The following is a 25,279-nucleotide window of genomic DNA, read 5'->3' on the forward strand; positions in this document are numbered from 1 at the left end:
CAGTCCATGCTGATGTTTATGCTCCACTCGAGCCTCCTCCCGTCTTTCCTCATCTAAATCTATCAGCATCACCCTCTAGTCCCTTCTCCCTCATATGCTTATCTAGCCTCCCTTAAATGCATCAATACTATTCGCTTCAACCACTCCCTGTGGTAGCGGGTGCCACATTCTCATCGCTCTCTGGGGAAAGAAGTTTCTACTGAATTCCCTATTCGATTTGTTGGTGACTATCTTATTTTGATGGCCTCTCGCTATCTGCTTCCCCACAAGAGGAAACATAGGGCCCGAAATTCAGTACCGCTGGAAAGCTGGTGCTCCCCCTACCTTTTTGTGGCCATTCGCGCCGAAATTTGTTCGTGGCTCAGCCACCCCATATTCAGCACCAAAAGTTTCAGCACTAATGAACCTTTCCAAAGTGGATTTTTCAGCAGTGTGGCTGTCTTAATTTGAGCGTTGTCACCACTGAGAAATTCAGCATGCAGGTAAGGGTTTTTAATAAGCCAGCTGCTCGCTGGCCTTTTTAAAGGGGCCAGGGTTTGCAGCAAGGCCCTGAGGGGGGAAAGAGGTTGGAAGGATGGCTGGTGTAAGAGGTGCAAGGAGAGCCAACAGGTTCACTGATATGGAGCTGGAGACACTGATGGACGGTGTGGAGGACAGAAGAAGAATACTGTTTCCTGATGTGGGGAGACCTGGCAGACCGCCAGTACATAATGTATGGAGGGAGATTGCAGGGGAGGTGTCAGGCACCTCCATATATGTGAGGATGCACCCTCCCAGGAGGGTGCTGGCCAGTCTGCACCCGGCCCTTCCAGGGTGGCAATGGGTCGACGCCTCCTAGCTCTGGGACGACGACGACGACGACTTCCTCTTCCTCTTCCTCTTCCTCTTCCTCTTCCTCTTCCTCTTCCTCTTCCTCCGTTACTGCTGGCTTGGCCTCCAGCGGCTGTCCCCTCATGATGGCCAGGTTGTGCAGCATGCAGCAGACCACGACGATGATGGAGACCCGTTGAGGAGAGTACTGCAAGGTGCTACCAGAGCGTTCCAGGCACCAGAACCACAGCTTAAGGATGCCTATGCACTGTTCGATGATGCTCATTGTGGCCATAATGAGCGTCATTGTATGCATGCTCTGGCGCTGTCCTGGGGTTCCGCAGTGGAGTGAGCAGCCAAGTGGACAGGGGATATCCTTTGTCCCCAAGCAGCCAAACGCAATCCTGATTCGGGCCGGTGAAGACAGCAGGCACATTGGTCTAGCGCAAAACGAATGAATCATGGCTGCTGCCTCCCTTGCCCGCTGCCTCTCTGCATGGTGTTAACAGCGACACCTTCTCCTGCTTGTCGCCCTGTTTCTGAGCAGGTGAACCAGGCGTCATCCTTCCAACACTCCTCCCATCCTCAGGGTGAACCCCGCCAAGCAGGTCTCTGCAGCCCACAGGCCTCCACTAAAGAGTCAGACCTGAAAGTTGTACAAAAGTCTGTGAAAACCCCTGAGCAGCACTCAGCAGGTTGAATGGAGTCAAAACAATTAATAAAACTATTAAAAGATAAATACAGTGGATGCTGTAATCTTAAATAAAAACACTAATAATTAATAAAACTATTTCCCTACCAAAGGGCCCCGATCGCGGCAGCACTCCAGCGGTGTGCCTTTCGAGCACCGACTTGAATACCTCGCGGGGGCACCGCTGGGAAAAGGCTTACCTTTTTGCAACTGTAAATCCCGGTCCTTGCCGCTTTCCAGCGGCCGGCACGCTGCAGAGCTCTCCGCTGGAATGTCTCCTTTACAGTGGCTTCACCGCGCCGTTTCCGGTGGAAGTGCACACCGCTCAAATCTCCCCCCAGCACGGGGAGGGAAAAGTACCCGACCACGGTGGCCCATCGATTTTATCGGTCGCCCGCCCAAACTCCACGGTAGCTGTCCCTGCGGGCGCGGTGAATTTCGACCCCATTCTCTCTGTATCCACCTTTCACCATTTTAAGACCTCTATTAGGTCACCCCTCAGCTTTCTATTTTCAAGTGAAATGAGAGGACGTGAAAGGGATGGGCAATAAATGCCGGCCTTGCCACATCACGACAATGTATCATAAAACACACACAGGGGTGGCTGGCATGTATCCAGGATGCGGGGAAAACAATGATAATTATTTATTGTACAAAGACACACAGGGTGTTTGCAGCCGCCCATCCATAGTGAGACCTCTCTCAAATTGGCAGTGATTTAAAACGTGCTGCAGCCTCTCTCTCCCAGGGGCTCAGCACACCGTGGTGTGCTCGAGTTAGACGCAGTACACAGCACACATCAACTTCGCTGCAAAATTTGGAGTAAGCACATTTTTATGACATGCTGCATATGAAATATTAACTGGGCTCTCTCTCTGCAATGCACTTCTCACACTGAGCTGCCACACTGAACACATACAGCACGGCCAAGGGACCGAGACACCCCCGGCCAAGGGACCGAGACACTCCCTGTCACGGCACTGAGACGGCCCTATCAAAGCCGAAATCACATCCTGGCCTGGAGTTTCCGCTGTGGCTGCAAATTGAACTAGTTTTGAGAAGTGCTTTTTGGCAAAATTTTGCAAAAAGACATTTGCATATCGCCGAACACAAAACCTGTCATGTAGGGTTACAGCAGAGTCGTGGTTCTGTTACCCGACTAATGATCCAGAGACACAGTTCAAATCTCACCATGGCGGCTGTGGAATTGAAATTCAGTTAATTAAATAAAAATCTGGAATAAATAAAAACCCATTTGGTTCACTAATGTCCTTCAGGGAAGGAAATGTGCCACCCTTTCCCGGTCTGGCCTATATGTGACTCCAGACCCACAGCAATGAGGTTGATACTTAACTGCCCTGTGAAATGGGATGGGAAATAAATGCTGGCCTTGCCAGCAAAGCCCAGAAACAAATTTAAAAACGAACATTGTATTCGGGCAGCATTTAAAAACATGATTTTCTTCGAAAAGAAGAGTTTGCATTAAAAAATATTCCTGGATATATTTGAGAGCAGTAACTTGGTGCAGATTGAACTGGGTTTATGACAGAAAAAAAATCAGAGTGTCTAGTTTAGCGCCTGTGAGTATCACAATTTTGAATCACTGAAAATGACTTTAAATGGTTCCAAACAAATATTTTAATTTGGTATTTGCATTGGGGAACAGTAGTCAGATTTTGTAAATTTAAAAAAAATGTAAAAGCTTTTAAAACATATTAGTGTCCTTATTCCCACACTAAGGCTTGAGGGGGAGAACTTATGTGGGGCGATAACCTCACCAGGAGCGCAAGAGTACTACCGGGTGCTACGCGAGGGACGCCGACGCAAACCTCCGGTTTAGCGCTCCAGGAAGGAAGCGGAATGCTAAATCAAGTGTCCCTTGGAGCGCTAAACCAGGCAAGGGGGTGGTCGCGGTGTAACGCTGCACAATGCCGAGGGCAGACTGCTGAGACCCGAGGCTCTGTCCCTCCCTTAAAGGGAAGTCCATTGCCCTGCAATAAATCTAATCCCCTGCTCGCTCACTGAGAGTAACCGTGCTTGGCAAAAATCAGCCCCAAGCTCCGACAGAGTGCAAGGCTCATCAATCGCGGCCGAAGGAAATCGTGAAAAAATAGCGTAATGGTTCCAAACAAATATTTTAATGACACAAGCGGCCTTACCTTTAATTACCGCTCCCCAAGTGCCCGGCCTCCCTAACAAGGCCTCCTGCAGCTGTCGGTGTTGATGCCCGGCGATGCTGCAGGGGGTGGAACCAAAGTTCGGGTCCGGGACAATGTGCAGCCGGATGAATGCCACAATCTCCGGGGCGCAGGAGATTGTGGCGCTTGGGGTTTACCGTCACCGCAAACCTCCACGGCAATTTCGCGGGCGTGGGTAATCCCGCCACGCCCGGTCGCACAGCCGGCAGCTTCCTGTTATCGCCCCCTGGAGGTGCTGACGGGAGGTGCAAAGAAAGACAATCTCCAGCCCTTAATGTTTAGAGCCTCCTCTAAGCCCCGCATATGGGCGCGATTACTGACGGTGATTAATTCGATGTGGGGGCGTGGCCAGCTTTGTGAGCTTCTCGTGCGACATGATTTAAACCAACGCAAAAGATCGTGGATTCCTCGCTTTACGCTGGGCGCCATTTACGCTTAAAATTCCTCAAACTTTTGTGTTGTTTGGCCGATTCCGGGCAAATTGCGCTTGAAAACTAGCGTAAACTCCAGGGCCTAACATAAGGACATAATAAATAGGAGCAGGAGTAAGCCATACTGCCCCTCGAGCCTGCTCCGTCATTTAATAAGATCATGGCTGATCTGATCATGGACTCAGCTCCACTTTCCTGCCCGCTCCCTATAACCCCTTATCCCCTTATCATTTAAGAAACTGTCTATCTCTGTCTTAAATTTATTCAATGTCCCGGCTTCCAAAGCTCTCTGAGGCAGAGAATTCCATAGATTTACAACCTCTGAGAGAAGAAATTTCTCTTCATCTCTGTTTTAAATGGGCGGCCCTTATTCTAAGATCATGCCCTCTAGTTCTAGTCTCCCCCATCAGTGGAAACATCCTCTCTGCATCCACCTCATCAAGCCCCCTCATAATCTTATACAGTTTCGATAAGATCACGTCTCATTCTTCTAAACTCCAATGAATAGAGTCTCAACCTACTCAACCTTCCCTCATAAGTCAACCACCTCATCCCCAGTACCAACCTAGTGAACCTTCTCTGAACTGCCTCCAAAGCAAGTATATCCTTTCGTAAATAAGGAAACCAAAACTGCACGCAGTATTCCAGATGTGGCCTCACCAATACCCTGTATAACTGTAGCAAGACTTCCCTGCTTTTATACTCCATCCCCTTTGCAAAATAGGCCAAGATTCCATTGGCCTTCCTGATCACTATGACAGTGACCATGGTAAACTATCCCTCCTCATCCTTCACAACCCTTGACTCAGTTGACCACACCATCCTGCTCCAATGCCTCTACACCATTGCCCACCTGGGCAGGTCTGCCCTCGCCTGGTTCCACTCTTATCTAGCCATTTGTAGCCAGATTATCTCCTGGAAAAGGCTCCCACACCATGCCCCCCAAGAATCGATCCTTGGCCCCCTCCTATTTGTTATCGACAATAACAACAACTTTCATTGATATAGGGTCTTTGACGTAGTGTTGCCAAACAAAATTTGCCACCGAGCCACGTAAGATATTAGGGCAGATGACCAATAGCTTAGTTAAAGAGGTAGGTTTTAAGGAGCATCAGAGGTGGAGTGGTTTAGGGAGGGAATTCCAGAGTTTATGGTCTAGGCTGCTGAAGGCACGGCCGCCAATGGTGGAGCGATTATAATAGGGGATGTGCAAGAGGGCAGAATTGAAGGTGTGCAGATGTCACGGAGAGTTGTGGGGCTGGAGAAGATTACAGAGATAGGGAAGGGGGAGGCCATGGAGGGATTTGAAAAGAAAGATGAGAATTTCAAAATGGAGCTGTTGCAGGACTGGGAGCCAAAGTCGGTCAGCGAGCACAGGGGTGATGGGTGAGTGGGACTTGCTGCAGGTTAGGACACGGGCAGCCGAGTTTTGGATGATCAAGTTTATGGAGGGAGGCCAGCCAAGAGTGTGTTGGATTAGTCAAGTCTAGCAGTAACAAGAGAGGTGGAAGGTGGCAGTCTTTGAGATGGAGTGGATATGGAGTCAGAAGCTCAGTTGTCTCTCAAAATCATCATCTGAAAATACAGCATCAGGTTCCACATAGAAACATAGAAAATAGAAGCAGTAGTAGGCCATTCGAGCCTGCACCGCCATTCATTATGATCATGGCTGATCCTTTATCTCAACACCATATTCCCGCTTTTTCCCCATACCCCTTGATGCCTTTTGTTTCTAGAAACTATCTATCTCCCTCTTAAATATATTAAGTGACTTGGCCTCCACAGCCTTCTGTGGTAGAGAATTCCACAGGTTCACCGCTCTCTGAGTGAAAACATTTCTCCTCATCTCGGTCCTAAATTTCCTACCCCGTATCCTGAGACTGTGACCCCTTGTTCTCGACTTCCCAGCCCGGGGAAACATCCTCCCCGCATCCAGTCTATCCACCCAGTCAGAATTTTATATCACCTCTCATTCTTCTAAACTCTAGTAAATGCGGGCCTAGTCGACCCAATCTCTCCTCATACGACAGTCCTGCCACCCCAGGAATCAGTCTGGTGAACCTTCGCTGCACTCCCTCTATGGCAAGTATATCCTTCCTCAGGTAAGGAGACCAAAACTGCACACAGTACTCCAGGTGCGGTCTCACCAAGGCCCTGTATCACTGTAGTAAGACATCCTTGCTCTTGTACTCAAATCCTCACGTACGCTGACGACACCCAGTTCTACCTCACCACCACCCCTCCCGACCCCTCCACTGTCTCTGTTGGCAGCCAGCTTGTCCAACATTCAATCTTTCCTCCAATTTCCTCCTGTTAAACATTAGAAAAAAACGAAGCCATTATTTTCAACCGCTGCCCGCCCCATCCCCACCCCCCAAACTAATTTGGTTCCCTAGCTATCGACTCCATCCCTCTCCCTGCCCATTGTTTGAGGTTCAACCAGATTGTTCGCAACCTCAGCCTCATATTTCACCCTAAGATGATCCAACAACCCTACATAAACTTGAACTCATCCAAAACTCTCCTACCGGTATCCTAACGGACACCAAGTCTGGTTCACCCATCGCAGACCAACATTGGCTCCTAGTTTCCCAATGCCTCCAACTATTTTAGTTGACATGTAAATCAAATGCCCCTTTTTAGCAAGGGCACTAGAACCCACAAATTAACATTTTGAACTTTAACGAAACCCTAAATCAAATTAAAATTTGGTTGTCGGGGGTGATGATGCACACCAGTCCCTCCGACGCCCACCTCTCGCGGAAGGCCGCGAGTGTACCGGTGGACACCGTGTGCTTCATCTCCAGGGACACCCTGGCTCGGATGTAACCACGGAAGAGAGGCAGGCAGTCGGGCTGAACAGCCCCCTCGATCACCCACTGCCTGGATCGGCTGATGGCCCTCTTGGCTATTTCCCAGGAGCAGTCCTACGAGGAGGCCTTCCGACCTACTCGCTGCCCTCCGCACAGGGTGCCCAAAGATCAGGAGTGTGGGACTGAAGTGCAACCAGAATTTGAGGAGCAGCTCCTTCAAATAATAGAATTCCCCAATGCCTCCAATCTTAAGTTCTCACCTTCGTGCTTAAATCCATCCATGGCCTCGTCCCTCCCTTTCGCTATAACCTCCTTTAGTCATACAAACTACCAACCCCGCCCCAAACACTGCATTTACTGGGCTCCCGCCTCGTGTGCATCCACCATCCCTTCGGCTCACCACCTGGTGTAGAGGAACTGGAACCGGCTCATTAAATATTGAGGAACCAGGGCGAGTGAGGTAAACTGACCAGGCTCCGGGAGCTGGGTATTGCGGGAGTGGAACCGACTCTGCAATCCATCTGACCAATCCGTAACCCACGCCCTCCAAAACCTGCACAATCTCCTGAAAACGTTCCCACACACCGCCTCCCTGTGTAGTCATTCTACTCATTCTGTGTCACCGAGTAAATGTCCTAGTGCCTTTCCACCCAGCTCCCAGTCTGTGTCCCCTCCCTCCCCAACCCCAGCTCCCAGTCTGTCTACCCCCCGCCTCCACCCCCAACCCCAGCTCCAAGTCTGTGTCCCCTCCCCCCCCCAACCCCAGCTCCCAGTCTGTGTCCCCTCCCCCCCAACCCCAGCTCCCAGTCTGTGTCCCCTCCCCCCCAACCCCAGCTCCCAGTCTGTGTCCCCTCCCCCCCCAACCCCAGCTCCCAGTCTGTGTCCCCTCCCCCCCAACCCCAGCTCCCAGTCTGTGTCCCCTCGCCCCCAACCCCAGCTCCCAGTCTGTGTCCCCTCCCCCCCAACCCCAGCTCCCAGTCTGTGTCCCCTCCCCCCCCAACCCCAGCTCCCAGTCTGAGTCCCCTCCCCTCCCAACCCCAGCTCCCAGTCCCTGCCTCCACCCGCACCCCCAGCGTGTTTTCCCCCCCCCCCACCCCCGGCTCCCAGTCTGTCCACCCCCACCCTTAACTCCCAGTCTGTCCACCCCCACCCCTAACTCCCAGTCTGTCTCCACCCCCTCCCCAACCCCAGCTCCCAGTCTGTCCTCACGCCCAGCTCCCAGTCTGTCTGCCCCCACCCCCTCAACACCAGCTCCCAGTCTGTCCCCACGCCCAGCTCCCAGTCTGTCCCCCCCCAATCCCAGACCATGGCAGGAGAACCAACACTTTAAAGAGCCATTGCAGAATCCCACCCATCAGTGAGTGAGAGGGTCCGTACAAAGTGTTTACAGCACAGAAACAGGCCATTTGGCCCAACAGGTCTATGCCAATTCCTGCAAATCTCTTGGGAGGACAGACGCACCAAAGTTAGTGTCCTTGACCAGGCCAACATCCCCAGCATCGAAGCACTGACCACACTCGACCAGCTCCACATTGTCCGCATGCCTGACACAAGACTCCCAAAGCAAGCACTCCATCAGAACTCCTACATGGCAAGCGAGCCCAAGGTGGGCAGAAGAAACGGTTCAAGGACACCCTCAAAGCCTCCCTGATAAAGTACAACATCCCCACCGACACCTGGGAGTCCCTGGCCAAAGACCGCCCTAAGTGGAGGAAGTGCATCTGGGAGGGCGCTGAGAACCTCGAGTCTCGTCGCCGAGAGCATGCAGAAATCTAGCGCAGGCAGTGGAAGGAGCGTGCGGCAAACCAGACTCCCCACCCATCCTTTCCTTCAACCTCTGTCTGTCACACCTGTGACAGAGACTGTAATTCCCGTATTGGACTGTACAGCCACCTGAGAACTCACTTTTGGAGTGGAAGCAAGTCTTCCTCGATTTCGAGGGACTGCCTCTGGTGATGATGTTGGTATCAGTGTTGGGTTGACTTCCCTTGCAGGGCAGGAGCGGTGACACCAATAGTTAATGAAACCTGAGAGTTTACCACTATGCTCAATACAGTGGTTAGTGGGTCGAAACACCTTCCATACTGAATTTTTCCTCCTCTTCCCTGCCGCCCTGAAATCTGCGATTGAACAGTCTCACTAATAAATCATCTTCAACCTAAAGTTATTGAGCAGGTGTTTCTCTTCTCGGTTGCTGATAAAACTTCAAAAACTCTGCCACGCAATGTGACAAATCTAAAGATCAGTTCAAGTTACGCACTAAATTAATCACTGCCTCGGGGAATTAATTAACTCCAGTTCATCTCCTGATTGTAACTGCTGGGAGCTTTTCATCAAACATTGGAAACGAGAACTGTTCAAACTGCCGGCCGATGAAATCCATTGTTAAGTGCTGAAACACTCCAGGGAATTGGAAAGGATTATTTTGCCGGGGGTCAGAATGATATCCTGCCTGGGGCGGTGTGCTCTGAATTGGCTGCTCTCCCCTCTCGAATGGTGAGTGTAAGGATGGGGAAGGCAGTCAGTCAGTCAGTCAGGCACCCCTCCTGATCACTAGCCCCTGTGACTCCTGCTAACAAGTGTCGTGGCGACAGGTTGGGTGAAGCTGCAGTTCAGACTTGGTTGTGAAGCCTCTGTGGCCGCACAGCCTACCCATACTGACCGTCCAGCCTCACACACGGGATAAAGGGGAAAGCACTGAACAAACCACAGAAACATCCCAAAGAGCTTCACAGAGCCACAGTCAACAACCAAAAAATGCAAGGAGATATTAGGAGGGGTGATATAAAGTTTGTTATAAAGAGACAGGGGCTGAAATTCGTCACTCACTGCCCGCTGCCACCGACATTCTTGCTGACGGTTTCGCTCAGTACCACTTTCGACATGGCCCTGAAAGGGTGGGAGGGGAGAGCTCCCGGGAGCCGCCTGCTGATGTCAGCGGACAGCCGAGTGGCGTAACTGACCTCCTGCCCGCCGAGCTCCCAGATTCCTGTGGGCGGGACTCGGCAGCAGAACGGGGCTGGACCGCTGGCTGGAGGCTGATCTGGCCCCAACGGTAAGTGTGAAGATCCTGAGAAAAAGTGAACATTTTGATTTTTTTTTTCAACAGTGACTTACCTGGATGGGGGTCCCCTGAAGGTCTTCGGAAACTTTTTTTATTTTTTACTGTTGGTTTTTAATTGTGTTCCTAACACAGATGAGGCTGCACACAGGGAGGTTAAAATAACAGTGACCTCAGTCTTTAATAAGAGACTCCAGAGTGAGGAACAGGTATTAGGGGCGGGCTTATATATAGTGCTCCCAAGGGATGCTGGGATCCCTTGGGATTTCAGGGGATGAGCTCCCTGGTGGCAGAACATGGGAGTGCATGCTTTACAGATACACAACATCACTCCCCCCTCCGCCACGCAAAGTCAAAGTGAAAACTATTTACAAGGGGAGGAGGTCGGGAGCCTTTCTTTCCCTGGTGGACCGCCTCGGTACAAATGTCTGTTCTGGTGTGTTGGCTGTGCCCTCGCTGGGCTGGCGTGTTGTTGGCCTTGCAGGGCTGCTAGGTCAGCCTGGCCTTGCTGGGCTGTTGGGCGTGATGGGTTCGATTTCCTGGTTCGGCGTGGTGTCGTTGATCCTTTGGGTGTGTGTTGTGGGCTCGAAAAAGGTGGTGTCTGCTGTGGGTTGTTCAGGGCAGTCTGTGAACCACAGCCTCGTTTGGTCCAGGTGCTTTCTGCAAATTTGTCCATTGTCTATTTTGACTACAAACACCCTACTCCCTTCTTTAGCTATCACTGTGCCCGCGATCCACTTGGGACCATGTCCATAGTTTAGCACATACACAGGGTCATTCAGATCAATTTCCCGTGACACAGTGGTGCAACCATCGTTTACATTTTGTTGCTGCCGCCTGCTCTCTACCTGATCATGCAGGTTGGGGTGAACCAGCGAGAGTCTAGTTTTAAGTGTCCTTTTCATGAGTAGCTCAGCCGGGGGCACCCCTGTGAACGAGTGGGGTCTCGTGCAGTAGCTGAGCAGTACTCGGGACAGGCGGGTTTGGAGTGAGCCTTCTGTGACTCATTTAAGGCTCTGTTTGATGGTTTGTGCTGCCCGCTCTGCCTGCCCATTGGAGGCTGGTTTAAACGGGGCCGAGGTGACATGTTTGATTCCATTGTGGGTCATGAATTCTTTACATTCGGCACTGGTGAAACATGGCCCGTTGTCACTGACCAGTATGTCAGGCAGGCCGTGGGTGGCAAACATAGCCCTCAGGCTTTCAATGGTGGTGGTGGCGGTGCTTCCTGACATTATTTCACATTCAATCCATTTTGAAAAAGCATCCACCACCACCAGGAACATTTTACCGAGAAACAGGCCCGCATAGTCGACCTGGATCCTCGACCATGGTCTGGAGGGCCATGACCACAAACTTAATGATGGCTCTCTGGGCGCGTTGCTCAACTGAGCACACATGCTGCATTGCCGTACACAGGACTCTAAGTCAGAGTCGATACTGGGCCACCACACGTGGGATCTGGCTATCGCTTTCATCATTACTATACCCGGGTGTGTGCTGTGGAGATCCGAGATGAACATCTCCCTGCCCTTTTTTGGTAGCACTACGCGGTTACCCCACAACAGGCAGTCTGCCTGAATGGACAGCTCGTCCTTTCGCCGCTGGAACGGCTTGATTGGCTCTTGCATTTCAACAGGGATGCTGGCCCAGCTCCCATGCAGTACACAGTTTTTCACTGGGGACAGCAGAGGATCTTGGCTGGTCCAAGTCCTAATCTGGCGGGCTGTGACAGGTGATTTATCATTTTCAAACGCTTCCATGACCATCAACAAGTCTGCGGGCTGCGCCACCATCAAGTTTGCAGGCTGCGCCATTTCCACCCCGTGGTGGGCAATGGTAGCCGACTGAGAGCATCCGCACAGTTCTCGGTGCCTGGCCTGTGGCAGATGGTATAGTTATACGCTGATAGCGCGAGTGCCCACCTTTGTATGCGGGCTGAAGCATTAGTATTTATCCCCTTGTTTTCAGCGAACAGGGATGTGAGGGGCTTGTGATCGGTTTCCAGCTCAAATTTGAGACCAAACAGGTACTGATGCATTTTCTTTACCCCGAACACACACGCTAATGCCTCTTTCTCAATCATGCTGTCGGCCCTCTCGGCCTTAGACAAGCTCCTGGAAACATAGGCAACAGGTTGCAACTTCCCCGCAACGTTAGCTTGTTGTAATACACACCCGACTCTGTACGACGATGCATCACATGCTAGCACAAGTCTTTTACGCGGGTTATAAAATACAAGCAGCTTGTTGGAGCATAAAATGTTTCCGGCTTTCTCAAAAGCAGTTACTTGGGTTTTTTCCCTATACCCAGTTCTCAACTTTGTGCAATAACACATGTAGGGGCTCTAAAAGGGTGCTTAACCCCGGTAGGAAGTTACCAAAATAGTTGAGGAGTCCCAGGAACGATCGCAGCTCCGTGACATTCTGTGGCCTGGGTGCGTTCCTGATAGCCTCTGTCTTGGCGTCTGTGGGCCGAATGCCGTCCACCGCGATCTTTCTCCCCAAAAACTCCACTTCTGTTGCCATGAAGACGCATTTTGACCTCTTCAGCCGCAGCCCTATGCGATCCAGTCACTGGAGGACCTCCTCCAGGTTTTGTAGGTGCTCGGCGGTGTCCCGACCCGTGACCAATATGTCGTCCTGAAAGACCACCGTGTGTGGTACCGACTTGAGTAGGCTCTCCATGTTTCTCTGGAAGATCGCTGCAGCCGACTGAATTCCAAACACGCATCTGTTGTAGATGAACAGTTTCTTGTGCGTGTTGATGCAGGTGAGGCTCTTCGAAGACTCCTCCAGCTCCTGCATCATGTAGGTCGAAGTCAGGTCGAGCTTGGTGAATGTCTTGCCTCCTGTCAGTGTTGCAAATAGGTCATCTGTCTTAGGTAGCGGGTATTGGTCCTGTAGCGAGAAACGATGAATAGTTACTTTATAATCGGCACAAATCCTGACCGTGCATTCACTTTTGAGTACTGGAACAATCGGGCTGGCCCACTCGCTGAATTCCACTGGGGAGATGATGCCCTCATGTTGCAGCCTGTCCAGCTCGATTTCCACTCTCTCCCTCATCATGTGAGGTACCGCTTGCGCCTTGTGGTGAATGGGTCGTGCCTCTGGGACCAAGTGGATCCGCACCTTCACCCGGAAAAGTTTCCAATGCCTGGCTCAAAAAGGGAAGGAAATTTGTTAAGAACCTGGGTACATGAGGCCTCATCGACATGTGATAGCGCTCGGATGACATCCCAGTTTTAGCGGATTTTGCCCAGCCATCTCCTTCCAAGCAATGTGGGGCCATCGCCCGGGACAATCCAGAGTGGCAGTTCATGCACCGTGCCCTCGTAGGTGACCTTGACCATGGCGCTGCCCAGGACAGTGATAAGCTCTTTGGTGTACGTTCTCAGTTTCTTGTGGATGGGGCTCAGGGCTGGTCTGAGTGCCTTGTTGCACCACAGTCTCTCAAACATCTTTTTACTCATGATGGATTGGCTAGCGCCAGTGTCCAGTTCCATGGCTACGGGTAAGCCATTCAATGTTACATTTAGCATTATAGGTGGACATTTTGTCGAAAATATGTGCACCCCATGTACTTCAGCATCTGCCTCCTCTCTGAGGCTCAAAATTGCTTTGATCCACCATGTACCGATCTTCCTCTGCCACGTGGTGGTTAGCAGGTTTTGCAGAGTTTGCAGCTCGTTTGCAAGCTCGTTGGAGGTGCCCCATTGTTCCACAGCCCTTGCAAACATACCCTTTGAAGCGACATGAATAGGCTGAATAGAAGTCTCCACAACGCCAACAATATGTGAATTGCCCTGCATTCATCATTTGTTGGGGACTCTGAGTCATCTGGGTCACCTGAGGCCTGCTGGCAGTTGCAGACTCGTGGTTTCTGTCCTGTACATTTCTGCTCGCAAACACAGTTCCAGTTAATTTATGAACATTGCTAGCACTTGTGTGCTGAGAGATTTGTTTGGTGTTATCACTGGTGGACATAAACGCCTGTGCTGTTGCAATGGCCTTACTGAGCGTTGGTGTTTCTACAGTCAAATGATTTTGTAGAATGGTCTCGTGGCCAATGCCCAGTACAAAAAAGTCTCTGAGCATTTGCTCCAGGTAGCCATCAAATACACAATGTCCTGCAAGTTGCCTTAGCTCGGCGACGTAGCTCGCCACTTCCTGACCTTCAGATCGCTGGCACGTGTAGAACCGATACCTCGCCATCAGCACGCTCTCCCTCGGGTTAAGATGCTCCCGAACCAGTGTACACAGCTCCTCATACGACTTATCTGTGGGTTTCACCGGAGCCAGAAGATTCTTCATGAGGCTGTAGGTCGGTCCCCGCAGACCGTGAGGTGGACCGCTCTCCTTTTTGCAGCGCTTCCTTCTCCGTCCAGCTCGTTGGCTACAAAGTACTGGTCTAGCCGTTCGACATATGCTTCCCAGTCCTCACCCTCCGAGAACTTCTCCAGGATGCCCACAGTTCGCTGCATCTTTGCATTGGATTCGTATTCTCGTCGCCAATTATTGTGTTCCTAACACAGATGAGGCTGCACACAGGGAGGTTAAAGTAACAGTGACCTCAGTCTTTAATAAGACACTCCAGAGTGAGGAACAGGCCTTAGGGGCTGGATTATATACTGTGCTCCCAAGGGATGCTGGGATCCTTTGGGACTTCAGGGGATGAGCTCCCTGGTGGTGGAACATGGGAGTGCATGCTTTACAGATACACAACAGTTTTTTTTCCAGCTGTTCGACCCTCCGTAGGCCCGACTCCATCCTCACCAGAGGCAAGTGCCTCTGCCGCCGAGAATGAGACCTCCCGCCCGCTGCCGCCCAGATTGGCGGCGTACGCCATCCATTTGCCGCCCGCCGACCCTCGGTCATGAATATCAAAATACCGTCCGGTACCTCGGCGGCCATCGACGGCATTTTGGGCAGCACTTGGGCGTGCGGAGACTTTGGTGAAAATCGGCCCCATAGTCTTAAAGAAGGAGAGAGGTGAGAAACAGAGAGGTTTCAGGAGGGGCGATCGCCAATGGTGGGGCTAAGCCAATGTAATATTGGGTTTGATGGTAATATCAGAGCAGGAGGGGCCATTCAGCCCCTCAAGCCTGTTCCCCCATTCAATAAGATCATGGCTGGTCTGTATCTTAACTCCACCTACCTGCCTTGACTCAAACCTTAGTAAGAACACAGTTGGAGCACTGTGCACTGTATTGGGCTCCAGACTATGGGACGGATATTAAGGCAATAGAGAGGGAACATCACAGCCTCACTCGGATGCTGTTCAGTATGAGGAAATGCAAAGAAAGACTTGAAGAATTGGGACTGTTTTTGTTGGAACAGAGAAGGCTGAGGTGTGATTGGATAGAGGTGTTGAAAATGATGAAGGGGTACTGTCATGTATGTAACCTTCATTTAACAACACTGCAATACTGTATATAGTTGAGAAATGCACACATTGACCACAGGGGGTGAACTTGTGGGAGACACTCCTCACCTCGTCATCTAGGTATATAAAGGGAGGTCCCACGCAGGGTCATCACTTCTTGGTCCTGTGAATAAAGGTGCAGGTCACAGAGTGACCTTGTCCATAGAATGTGCCTCGTGTGGATTTGTGGTATAGTGTAAGGACTTTACAGTGGCGACGAGAAATGGGAATCAACGACCCACCAGAATGGCCACCGGCAGCACGGATGAATGGTACTGTGTTGGTGAGGACTGGGACAATTTCATTGAGAGGCTTCATCAGAGTTTTGTCATGAAGGACTGGCTGGGAGATGCAGTGGCCGACAAGCGAAGGGCTCATCTACTAACCAGTTGTGGACCTAAGACTTACGCGCTCATGAAAGACCTGCTCGCACCCGAGAAGCCGGCGGACAAAACCTTTGAAGAGCTCAGCAAGCTAATCAGTGAGCACCTCAAACTGGCGAGCAGCATACACATGGCCCGACACAGATTTTATACCCACCGACGTCGGGAAGGACAGAGCATACCAGACTTTGTTGCAGACCTCCGGCGCTTGGCCAGCCTCTGTAAGTTCACAGACGCCTGCAGGGGGGAGATGCTAAGGGATTTCTTTATTGAGGGCATCGGTCATGCCGGGATTTTCAGAAAGTTAATCGAGACCAAGGACTTGACCTTGGAAGCGGCGGCGTTGCTGGCTCAGACTTTTATTGCGGGAGAGGAGGAAACCAAGATAATATACGCGCGCAACCCTGACTCCAACGTGGCGATGGATCAGGGGGTCAATATCATAAACGCGACCCAGAGCCCCGCAGGCAGGCAAGGGCAGTTCGACACAACCCAGGGGGCAACAGACCCCAGAACAGATTTTCAACACAGACAATGGCAGGCTGAACGGACATTTACGCCATCCCAGTGGACAATGCGTTCTGGGATGGGGCCATTGACACCCACTAACATGGTGCTCAAAAGTAGTCAAAGGGACAATCAGCGAGGAATGCCTGGTAACAGCTCTTTTGTTCACAACAATGGGAATCTCAGTTCATGCTGGAGGTGTGGGGGCAGACATGCTGCTCGGACTTAGAGGTTTCAACAGTTCGCCTGCAGAAATTGTAACCTCACTGGCCATTTAGCCAGAATGTGCAAGAAGCCTGCGACCAGGCTAATTTACAAAGCGGATGGACCAGAAGAGAGGTCTGCAAGGCAGGATGACACGTGGGGCAAATCAATGGACGCTGAAGTTCAGCGGGTTCATGTGGCAAACATTCACAGCTCATATACCAAAACGCCACCCATGATGATGAAGGTCCTAATAAACGGCATCCTATTACGCATGGAGCTGGACACGGGGGCCAGCCAGTCACTCGTGAGTGTTCAACAATTCGAAAAGATATGGGCACTCAAAGTCAGCAGACCCAAACTAGAACGCATTGAAACTCAATTACGGACGTACACCAAAGAAATCATTCCAGTGCTAGGCTAGTTAGTTGTCACACACAATGGATCAGTGAACCGGCTGCCGCTCTGGATTGTCCCGGGCAATGGTCCCGCACTGTTGGAGAGGAGCTGGTTAGCTGAGATGAACTGGAAATGGGGGGATGTGCACGCCATGTCATCTGTGGAGCGAAGTTCATGCTCACAGGTCCTACAGCAATTTGACTCGCTATTCCAACCTGGCGTGGGGACTTTCAAAGACACTAAAGTAGTGATACACATCACCCCGGACACCAGACCAGTGCACCACAAAGCCAGAGCTGTGCCATATGTGATGTGGGAGAAAATTGAAAGCAAATTGGACCGTTTGCTGAGAGAGGACATCAACTCGCCCGTTGAATTCTGCAACTGGGCGAGCCCCATTGTTCACGTCCTAAAAGCGGATGGCTCGGTCAGTATCTGTGGCGACTACAAGGCCACTATCAACCGGGTGTCCCTACAAGATCAATACCCACTTCCGAGAGCGGAGGATCTTGTTGCCACGCTGGTAGGCGGCAAGCTGTTCACCAAGTTGGACCTCACTTCAGCCTACATGACCCAGGAACTGGCCGACGAATCCAACCTACTGACCACCATCACCACGCACAAGGGATTGTTCGTTTATAACAGGTGCCCGTTTGGCATTTGATCAGTGGCCGCGATCTTTCAAAGAAACATGGAAAGCCTGCTCCAATCCATTCCTGGAACAATCGTATTCCAGGACGATATCCTCATCACGGGTCGGGACACCGAGGAACATCTCCACAACCTGGAAGAGATGCTACGCCGACTGGACCGGGTAGGCCTGCAACACAAGAAGCCTAAGTGTGTGTTTTTGGCTCCCAAAGTCGAGTTTCTGGGCAGGAGGGTTGCTGCAGACGCGATTCGGCCTACCAAATCCAAAACAGAGGCGATTCGACGAGCGCCCAGTCCCTGCAACACATCGGAGTTGCATTCATTTCTGGGACTCTTGAACTATTTCGGGAACTTTCTGTCAAACTTGAGCACATTGTTGGAGCTGCTACATGTGCTCCTGCATAAGGGTTGCGATTGGTTTTGGGGGGACTGTCAAGAACGGGCTTTCAATCGGGCGCGTAACTTACTCTGTTCAAATAGGTTGTTGACCCTGTACAACCCCTATAAGAAATTGGTTCTGACATGTGATGCATCGTCCTATGGGGTTGGGTGCATGTTGCAGCAGTGCAATGCTGAGGCTTATGCCTCCAGGTCGCTCTCCCAAGCAGAACGTGGATATGGGATGGTTGAGAAGGAAGCACTCGCATGTGTCTATGGGGTGAAAAAGATGCACCAGTACCTTTTTGGCAGGAGGTTCGAATTAGAAACGGACCACAAGCCGTTAACATCCCTGTTGTCAGACAGCAAGGCTGTCAATGCCAATGTGTCAGCTCGCATACAGCGATGAGCTCTCACGCTGGCTGCGTATGACTACACCATCGGCACCGGCTGGGCACTGAAAATTGCGCTAACGCGCTCAGCAGGCTTCCACTGGCCACCACCGAGGGGGCAGCGGAGCAAAGCGCTGAGATGGTCATGGCTGTCAATGCCTTTGACAGCGCAGGCTCCCCCATCACAGCCCGCCAGATCAAAATCTGGACCAACAGAGATTCCCTCCTATCTTTGATTAAGAAATGTGTCCTGACTGGGGATTGGGCACTCGCACACGGAGCATGCCCTGAGGAGGTCAGATCGTTTCACAGGCGGATGGATGAGCTCTCCATCCAAGCCGACTGCTTACTATGTGGCAGCCGGGTAGTCATGCCCCAGAGGGGCAGGGAAGCTTTCATCAGGGAACTCCACAGCGAGCACCCAGGCATCGTGCTGATGAAGGCCATTGCCAGGTCACACGTTTGGTGGCCGGGAATTGACTCAGACCTGGAACACTGTGTTCGCAGGTGCACGATGTGTGCTCAACTGGGAAATGCCCCCAGGGAGGCTCCACTCAGCCCGTGGCCTGGCCCACCAGGCCATGGTCACGCATTCACGTAGACTTCGCGGGCCCGTTCATGGGGAAAATGTTTCTCATCGTGGTTGATGCGTACTCGAAATGGATCGAGTGCATCATTTTGAATTCGTGCACGACATCCACCACTGTGGCGAGTCTACGTGCGGTCTTTGAGACCAACGATTTGCCGGACATCCTTGTTAGCGATAATGGCCCATGTTTCACGAGCTATGAATTCCGGGAGTTCATGGCGGGTAGTGGCATCAACCATGTCAGGACAGCACCGTTCAAGCCGGCCTCCAATGGCCAGGCAGAACGTGTGGTCCAAATCATAAAACAAGCCATGCTCAGGATTCAAGGTCCCTCCCTTCAATGCCGCCTATCGCGCCTCCTGCTGGCCTATAGGTCCCGACCGCACTCGCTCACGGGGGTCCCGCCCGTGGAGCTCCTTATGAAACGTACACTCAAAACTCGGCTGTCCCTCACTCATCCTGTCTTGTCCGACATTGTTGAAGGCAAGCGCCAGTCCCAAAATGAGTACAATGACCGAAATTCAAGGGGGAGATGTATAGAAATTGGTGACCCCGTATTTGTTCTCAATCACGCTTTGGGGCCCAAATGGATTGAAGGTACTGTAATGGACAAAGAGGGGAATAGGGTCATCGTGGTTAAACTTAACAATGGGCAGATATGCCGCAAGCATCTGGACCAAGTTTAAAAAAAAGGTTCAGCATGGACACTGAGGAACCTGAGGAAGATCATGAGATGTTACCCACACCACCGCCAGTGAACGGGCAACAAGAACATTCAGCAGCATGCACAGTCCCTGCGAACAGCCCGGACAGGCCGGAGTCACCAAAGGGGACAGACACGCATGCCAAGGCTCAACAACCAGAGCCCCAACTGCGGCGTTCCACGAGGGAGCGCAGACCACCCGAGAGACTTAACCTGTGATCCCAATAAGACATTGGGGGCGAGGTGATGTCATATATGTAACCTTCATGTAACAACACTGCAATACTGTATACACCTGAGAAATGTACACCTTGACCACAGGGGGTGAACTTGTGGGAGATACTCCTCACCTGGTCATCCAGGTATATAAAGGGAGGTCCTACGCAGGGTCATCACTTCTTGGTCCTGTGAATAAAGGTGTAGGTCACAGAGTGCCTCGTGTGGGTTTGTGGTATTGTGTAAGGACTTTACAGGTCTGACAGACTGTTTCTCGTGGTTGAGGGTCTAGATTGAGGGGACAGAGAGAGAAAAGATTCAATACAAGAGATTTGGGACAGAGAGCAAAAGAAACCTGGCGAGAAATCTGTTCATGCAGTGGGTGTTGACGTGCTGTCCTTCCCCTCTCCAGATATCATCGTGCTAATCGCCTCCATCGCAGTCATCGCCGCAGGGACCCAGCGCAACATATTTGCCACATCGGCCCTCCGAAGCCTTCGCTTCCTGCAGATCCTCCGCATGGTGAGAATGGACCGCCGGGGGGGCACATGGAAGCTGCTGGGGTCCGTGGTTTATGCACACAGTAAGGTGGGTCAGTCGGGTAACCTCGCGCAACAGATTCATCGACCGCTGCCCGCCCCGCCTCGTACCGCGAGCTTTCTCCATCGCTGCCGTGGCGACCACCTCTTCCCACGGCGCCTCTTCCCCCGCCCCCCGCCCCTCCCCCCCCCCCCCCGAGCCTCCTTCCTTCTCGCTCCGACCGTCCAGTTCCGAGATAGGCTGAAGGTTTGGGTTCAAAGGTCACACCGCACAACGGGAACTGATGGTGGGGACGTGTCCAGGGCTGCTTCGATGTGGGGGTCGGAGAAGTGGAAGGTTACAAAAATGGGAAACTGCTGTTTCGAGGATTCTCAAGGGACCGGATGATGTAGACCGTGACACGCTGTCTCACCTGGGCCAGAGCCGTCGAACCAGAGGACACGTCCTGCGCTTGAAGAGGGAAATTCAAAACGAATCTGTGGAAACAATATTTCAGAGAGCGAGTGGACAATCTGTGGAACCCGTTCCCTCGGGAGACGGCGGAAGCAGTTAGCATCGATTCATTCACATGTAAATTTTTGAGATTTCTTTCAGCAAATAACGTTTTGGGATCCAGTATACGAGTGATGAGTAAAACCCTTCTGCAGTCTTTCACTGCGAGCTCTGTCTGTGCTGCTCTCTTCCGCCGCACCTCCGAGAGTGATGTGATCGGGGTCCAGGAGAGGCGTGAGTTCGCGGCCCAGAGGAGGCGAGGGCCCAGGGGCAGCACGGGCCAGCCCACACTGCGATATGTGTGCGCACTAGGTCTGCGCAGCAGAGCTTGGTCTCCAGTCGTCCTGGTTAATCCTTGCCACTGGACCAAGGCCTAGCTCTGGTGGAAGCAAGTCATCCTCGATACGAGGTACCACCGAAGAAGAGAAGAATGTGGGTCGAGGACGTGTGGTGAGTGCAGGGAGCTCGGGAGGAAGAGGTGATTTTTGGACCTTTGGTTCCCAAAGCTCTCCACCACTGGGGCTTTCCTCACCTCATGTCTGGGTCTGCTGTAGGTTCATCAATAGACATTGATTGCTGTGATTGGTCAACTCCATTATCGTCAGATCAAGCGACTACCAGGTTGATAGAAGGCCAATTAGATGGATCTTGGTCTTTCTCTCCAGTTATTCCTGTGTTCCGATGAACTACTTTCAGGTATAGCATTCCCATCCTGCTAAGCAGCCAATGTTGGTTTTCGCACCTGACGTTATGAAGTTCCTGAGCAACAATGTGCTCTCCCCATCCGCTCCAGCACCTCCAAGCCTTTCACACTAACCCTTGACCTTTGTGTTGCCCAAGGACAGTCCCAGGAGGCCCTGACTTTGTGCTGTTCTCTTCCCTCCTGACAGGAGCTGATCACAGCTTGGTACATCGGCTTCCTGGTGCTGATCTTCTCCTCCTTCCTCGTCTACCTGGTCGAGAAGGACTCCAACGCTCAGTTTGCCACATATGCCGATGCTCTGTGGTGGGGCACAGTGAGTACATCGTCCACACTGACAGGCTGTTCTGCAAAGGTTTCTCACTCTCCCTCCTCTCACTCTCCTCCCCCACTCGCTCCCTCCCCTCACTCTCCCTCCTCCTCACTCTCCCTCCTCCTCACTCTCCCTCCACTCACTCTCCCTCCACTCACTCTCCCTCCACTCACTCTCCTCCCCCACTCGCTCCCTCCCCTCACTCTCCCTTCACTCACTCTCCCTCCACTCACTCTCCCTCCACTCACTCTCCTCCCCCACTCGCTCCCTCCCCTCACTCTCCCTCCTCCTCACTCTCCCTCCACTCACTCTCTCTCCACTCACTCTCTCTCCCCCCTCTCTCCCTCCCCCTCACTCTCTCCCCCTCACTCTCCCTATTCCTTCCCTCACTCTCCCTCCCTCTCTCTCTCCCTCCCTCCTCTCACTCCCTCTCCCTCATTCTCTCCCCTCATTCTCTCCCCCTCACTCTCTCCCCCTCACTCTCTCCCCCTCACTCTCTCCCCCTCACTCTCTCCCCCTCACTCTCTCCCCCTCACTCTCTCCCCCTCACTCTCCCTCCCTCTCTCTCTCTCTCCCTCCCTCTCTCTCCCGCTCTCTCTCCCCACTCTCTCCCTCCCACTCACTCTCTCCCCCTCACTCTCTTCATCCCCCTCACTCTGTCCCTCCCCCCCCTCACTACCTCCTGCCCTCTCTCTCTCTCCTCCCCTCTCTCTCTGCTCCCCTCTCTCTACCCCCCTCCCTCCCCCTCACTCCCTCCCCCTCACTCTCTCTTCCCCTCACTCTCTCTCTCTCCTCTTTCTGCCCCCTCTCTCTCTCTCCCTCGCTCTCCAACCCCCTCGCTCTCCCTCCCCCTCACTCTCCCTCCCCCTCACTTTCCCTCCCCCTCATTCTCCCTCACTCTCCCTCCCCTCACTCTCCCTCCCCTCACTCTCCCTCCCCTCACTCTCTCTCTCACGCTCTCTCTCCCCCTCTCTCTCTCTATCTCCCCCTCTCTCTTTCTCTACCTCCCCCTCTCTCTCTCCCCCCCTCACTCTCTCCGCCTCACTCTCTCCCTGCCGCTCTTTCTCTCCCTCACTCTCTCTCCTCTCTCTCCCCCCTCACTATCCCTCCCTTTCAATGTCTCACTCTCTCTCCCCCCCTCTCTCTCTCCCTCTCTCTCCCCCTCTTTCCCTTCCCATCACTCTCTCTCCCCTCACTCTCCCTCCCCCTCACTCTCTCTCTCTTCCCCCTCACTCCACTCACTCTCCCTGCCGCCCTCTCTCTCTCCCTCCCCCTCACTCTCTCTTCCCCTCACTCTCTCCCTCCTCTGTCTCCCGCTCACTATCCCTCCCCCTCTCTCTCCCTCCCCCTCTCCCTCCCTCCCCCTCACTCTCCATCTCCGTCACACTCTCTTCCTCGCTCTGCAACCCCCTCGCTCTCCCTCCCCCTTACTCTCCCTCCCCCTCACTCTCCCTCAGTCTCCCTCCCCTTCACTCTCTCCTCCTCACTCTCTCCCTCACTCTCTCCCTCCCCCTCACACTCTCTCTCCCGCTCACTCTCCCTCCCTCACTACCTCCTCTTCTCTATCTCCCCCCTCTCTATCTCCCCCCTCTCGCTCTCCCTCCCCCTCTCTCCCTCACTCACTCCCCCTCACTCTCTCCCCCTCACTCTCTACCTCCCCCTTTCAGCTCTACCTCCCACTCACTCTTTCCCCCTCACTCTCTCCCACCCCCTCACTCTCTCCCTCCCCTCACTTTCTCCCTCTGCCTCACTCGCTCCCTCCCCCTCACTTTCTCCCTTTCCCACTCTCTCTCCCGCTCACTACCTCTTCCCCTCTCTCCCCCTCTCCTCCCTCCCTCCTCCTCACTCTCTCCCTCCCCCTCACTCTCTCCCTCCAACTCTCTCTTTCTACCTCCCCCCTCACTCTCTCCCCCTCACTCTCCCCCCCTCACTCTCCCTCCCCCTCACTCTCCCTCCCCCTCACTTTCCCTCCCCCTCACTCTCCCTCCCCTCACTCTCCCCACTCGCTCTCCTCCTCACTCTCCATCCCCGTCACTCTCCATCCCCATCACTCGTTCTCCACCATTCTCTCTCCCCCCCTCTCCGCCTCCCCTTCACTCTCTCTCCCCCTCACTCTCCCTCCCCCTCACTCTCCCTCCCCTCATTCTCCCTCCCCCTCACTCTTCCTCCCCCTCACTCTTCCTCCCCCTCACTCTCCACCCCCTCACTCTCCACCCCCCTCACTCTCCATCCCACTCACTCTTTCTCCCCCACGCTCCCTCTCCCCCACTCTCCCTCCCCCCTCTCTCCACCCCACTCTCTACCTCTCCCCCTCTCTCTCTACCTCCCCCTCACTACATGCTCTTCTCTCTCCCTCCCAATTACTCTCTCCCCTTCACTCTCTCCCCCTCACTCTCACTCTCTCCCTTTCCCCCTCTCTCCCCCCCTCACTACCTCCTCCCCTCTCTCTCTCCCTTTCTCTCTCTGCCCCTCCCCTCCCCCTCACTCTCTCGCCCTCACTCTCGCCTTGCCCCTTTCTCTCTCTCTCTCTCTACCTCCCCCCTCTCTCTCTACCTCCCCCTCTCTCTCCCCCTCTCACTCTCTCCCCCCGCTCTCTCCCCCTCACTCTCTCCTCCTCACTCTCTCCCTCACTCTCTCCCTCCCCCTCACTCTCTCTCCCCCTCACTCTCCCTCCCTCACTACCTCCTCCTCTCTCTCTCCCCCCTCTCTCACCCCTCTCTCTCACCCTCCCCCTCTCTCCCTCCCACTCTCTCCCTCCCCCTCTCTCCCTCCCCCATCTCCCTGTCCCTCACTCTCTCCCTCCCTTTCTCTCTCTACCTCCCCTCTCTCTCTCTACCTCCCCCTCATTACCTCCCCCTCGCTCTCCCTCCCACTCTCTCTCTCCCCCTCACTCTCTCCATCACTCTCACTCTCTCCCTTTCCCCCTCTCTCACCCCCTCACTACCTCCTCCCCTCTCTCTCTCACCCTTTCTCTCTCTCCCCTTTCTCTCTCTCCACCCCTCTCCACCCCCCTCCATCCCCCTCACTCTCTCCCTTCCCCTCTCTTTCTCTACCTCCCCCTCTCTCTCTCTCTACCTCCCCCTCGCTCTCCCCCTCTCACTCTCTCCCTCCCCCTCATTCTCTCTTCCCCTCTCTCTCCTCTCTCTCCCTCTCACTATCCCTCCTCCTCAATGTCCCTCCCCCTCACTCTCCCTCTCCCTCTCTCTTTCCCCCTCTTTCCCTTCCCTTCTCGCCTTCCTCCTCTCTCTCCCTCCCCTCACTATCCCTCCCCTTCTCTCTTCCTCCCCCTCACTCCCCCTCACTCCCCCTCACTCTTCCCCTCACTCCCTCTCCCTCTCTCCCTCTCACTCTCTCACTCTCCTTCCCCCTCACTCTCCCCCT

The 25,279-nt window shown here is 53.2% G+C and overlaps 1 protein-coding gene across 1 annotated transcript in view; it reads left to right on the plus strand.

The window, feature by feature from the left end:
* Positions 1-25,279, plus strand: part of kcnq5a (potassium voltage-gated channel, KQT-like subfamily, member 5a) — an 882,808-nt gene that overhangs the window by 800,346 nt on the left and 57,183 nt on the right. Inside the window, exons 4-5 of the mRNA XM_070884637.1 lie at positions 20,266-20,441; positions 21,776-21,901. Coding sequence (XP_070740738.1) covers positions 20,266-20,441; positions 21,776-21,901 — 302 coding nt within the window. The remainder of the gene's footprint in view (positions 1-20,265; positions 20,442-21,775; positions 21,902-25,279) is intronic.

This window comes from Pristiophorus japonicus, chromosome 7 (genome assembly GCF_044704955.1).
Source record: "Pristiophorus japonicus isolate sPriJap1 chromosome 7, sPriJap1.hap1, whole genome shotgun sequence".
In the NCBI taxonomy this organism is placed as follows: Eukaryota; Metazoa; Chordata; class Chondrichthyes; family Pristiophoridae; genus Pristiophorus; species Pristiophorus japonicus.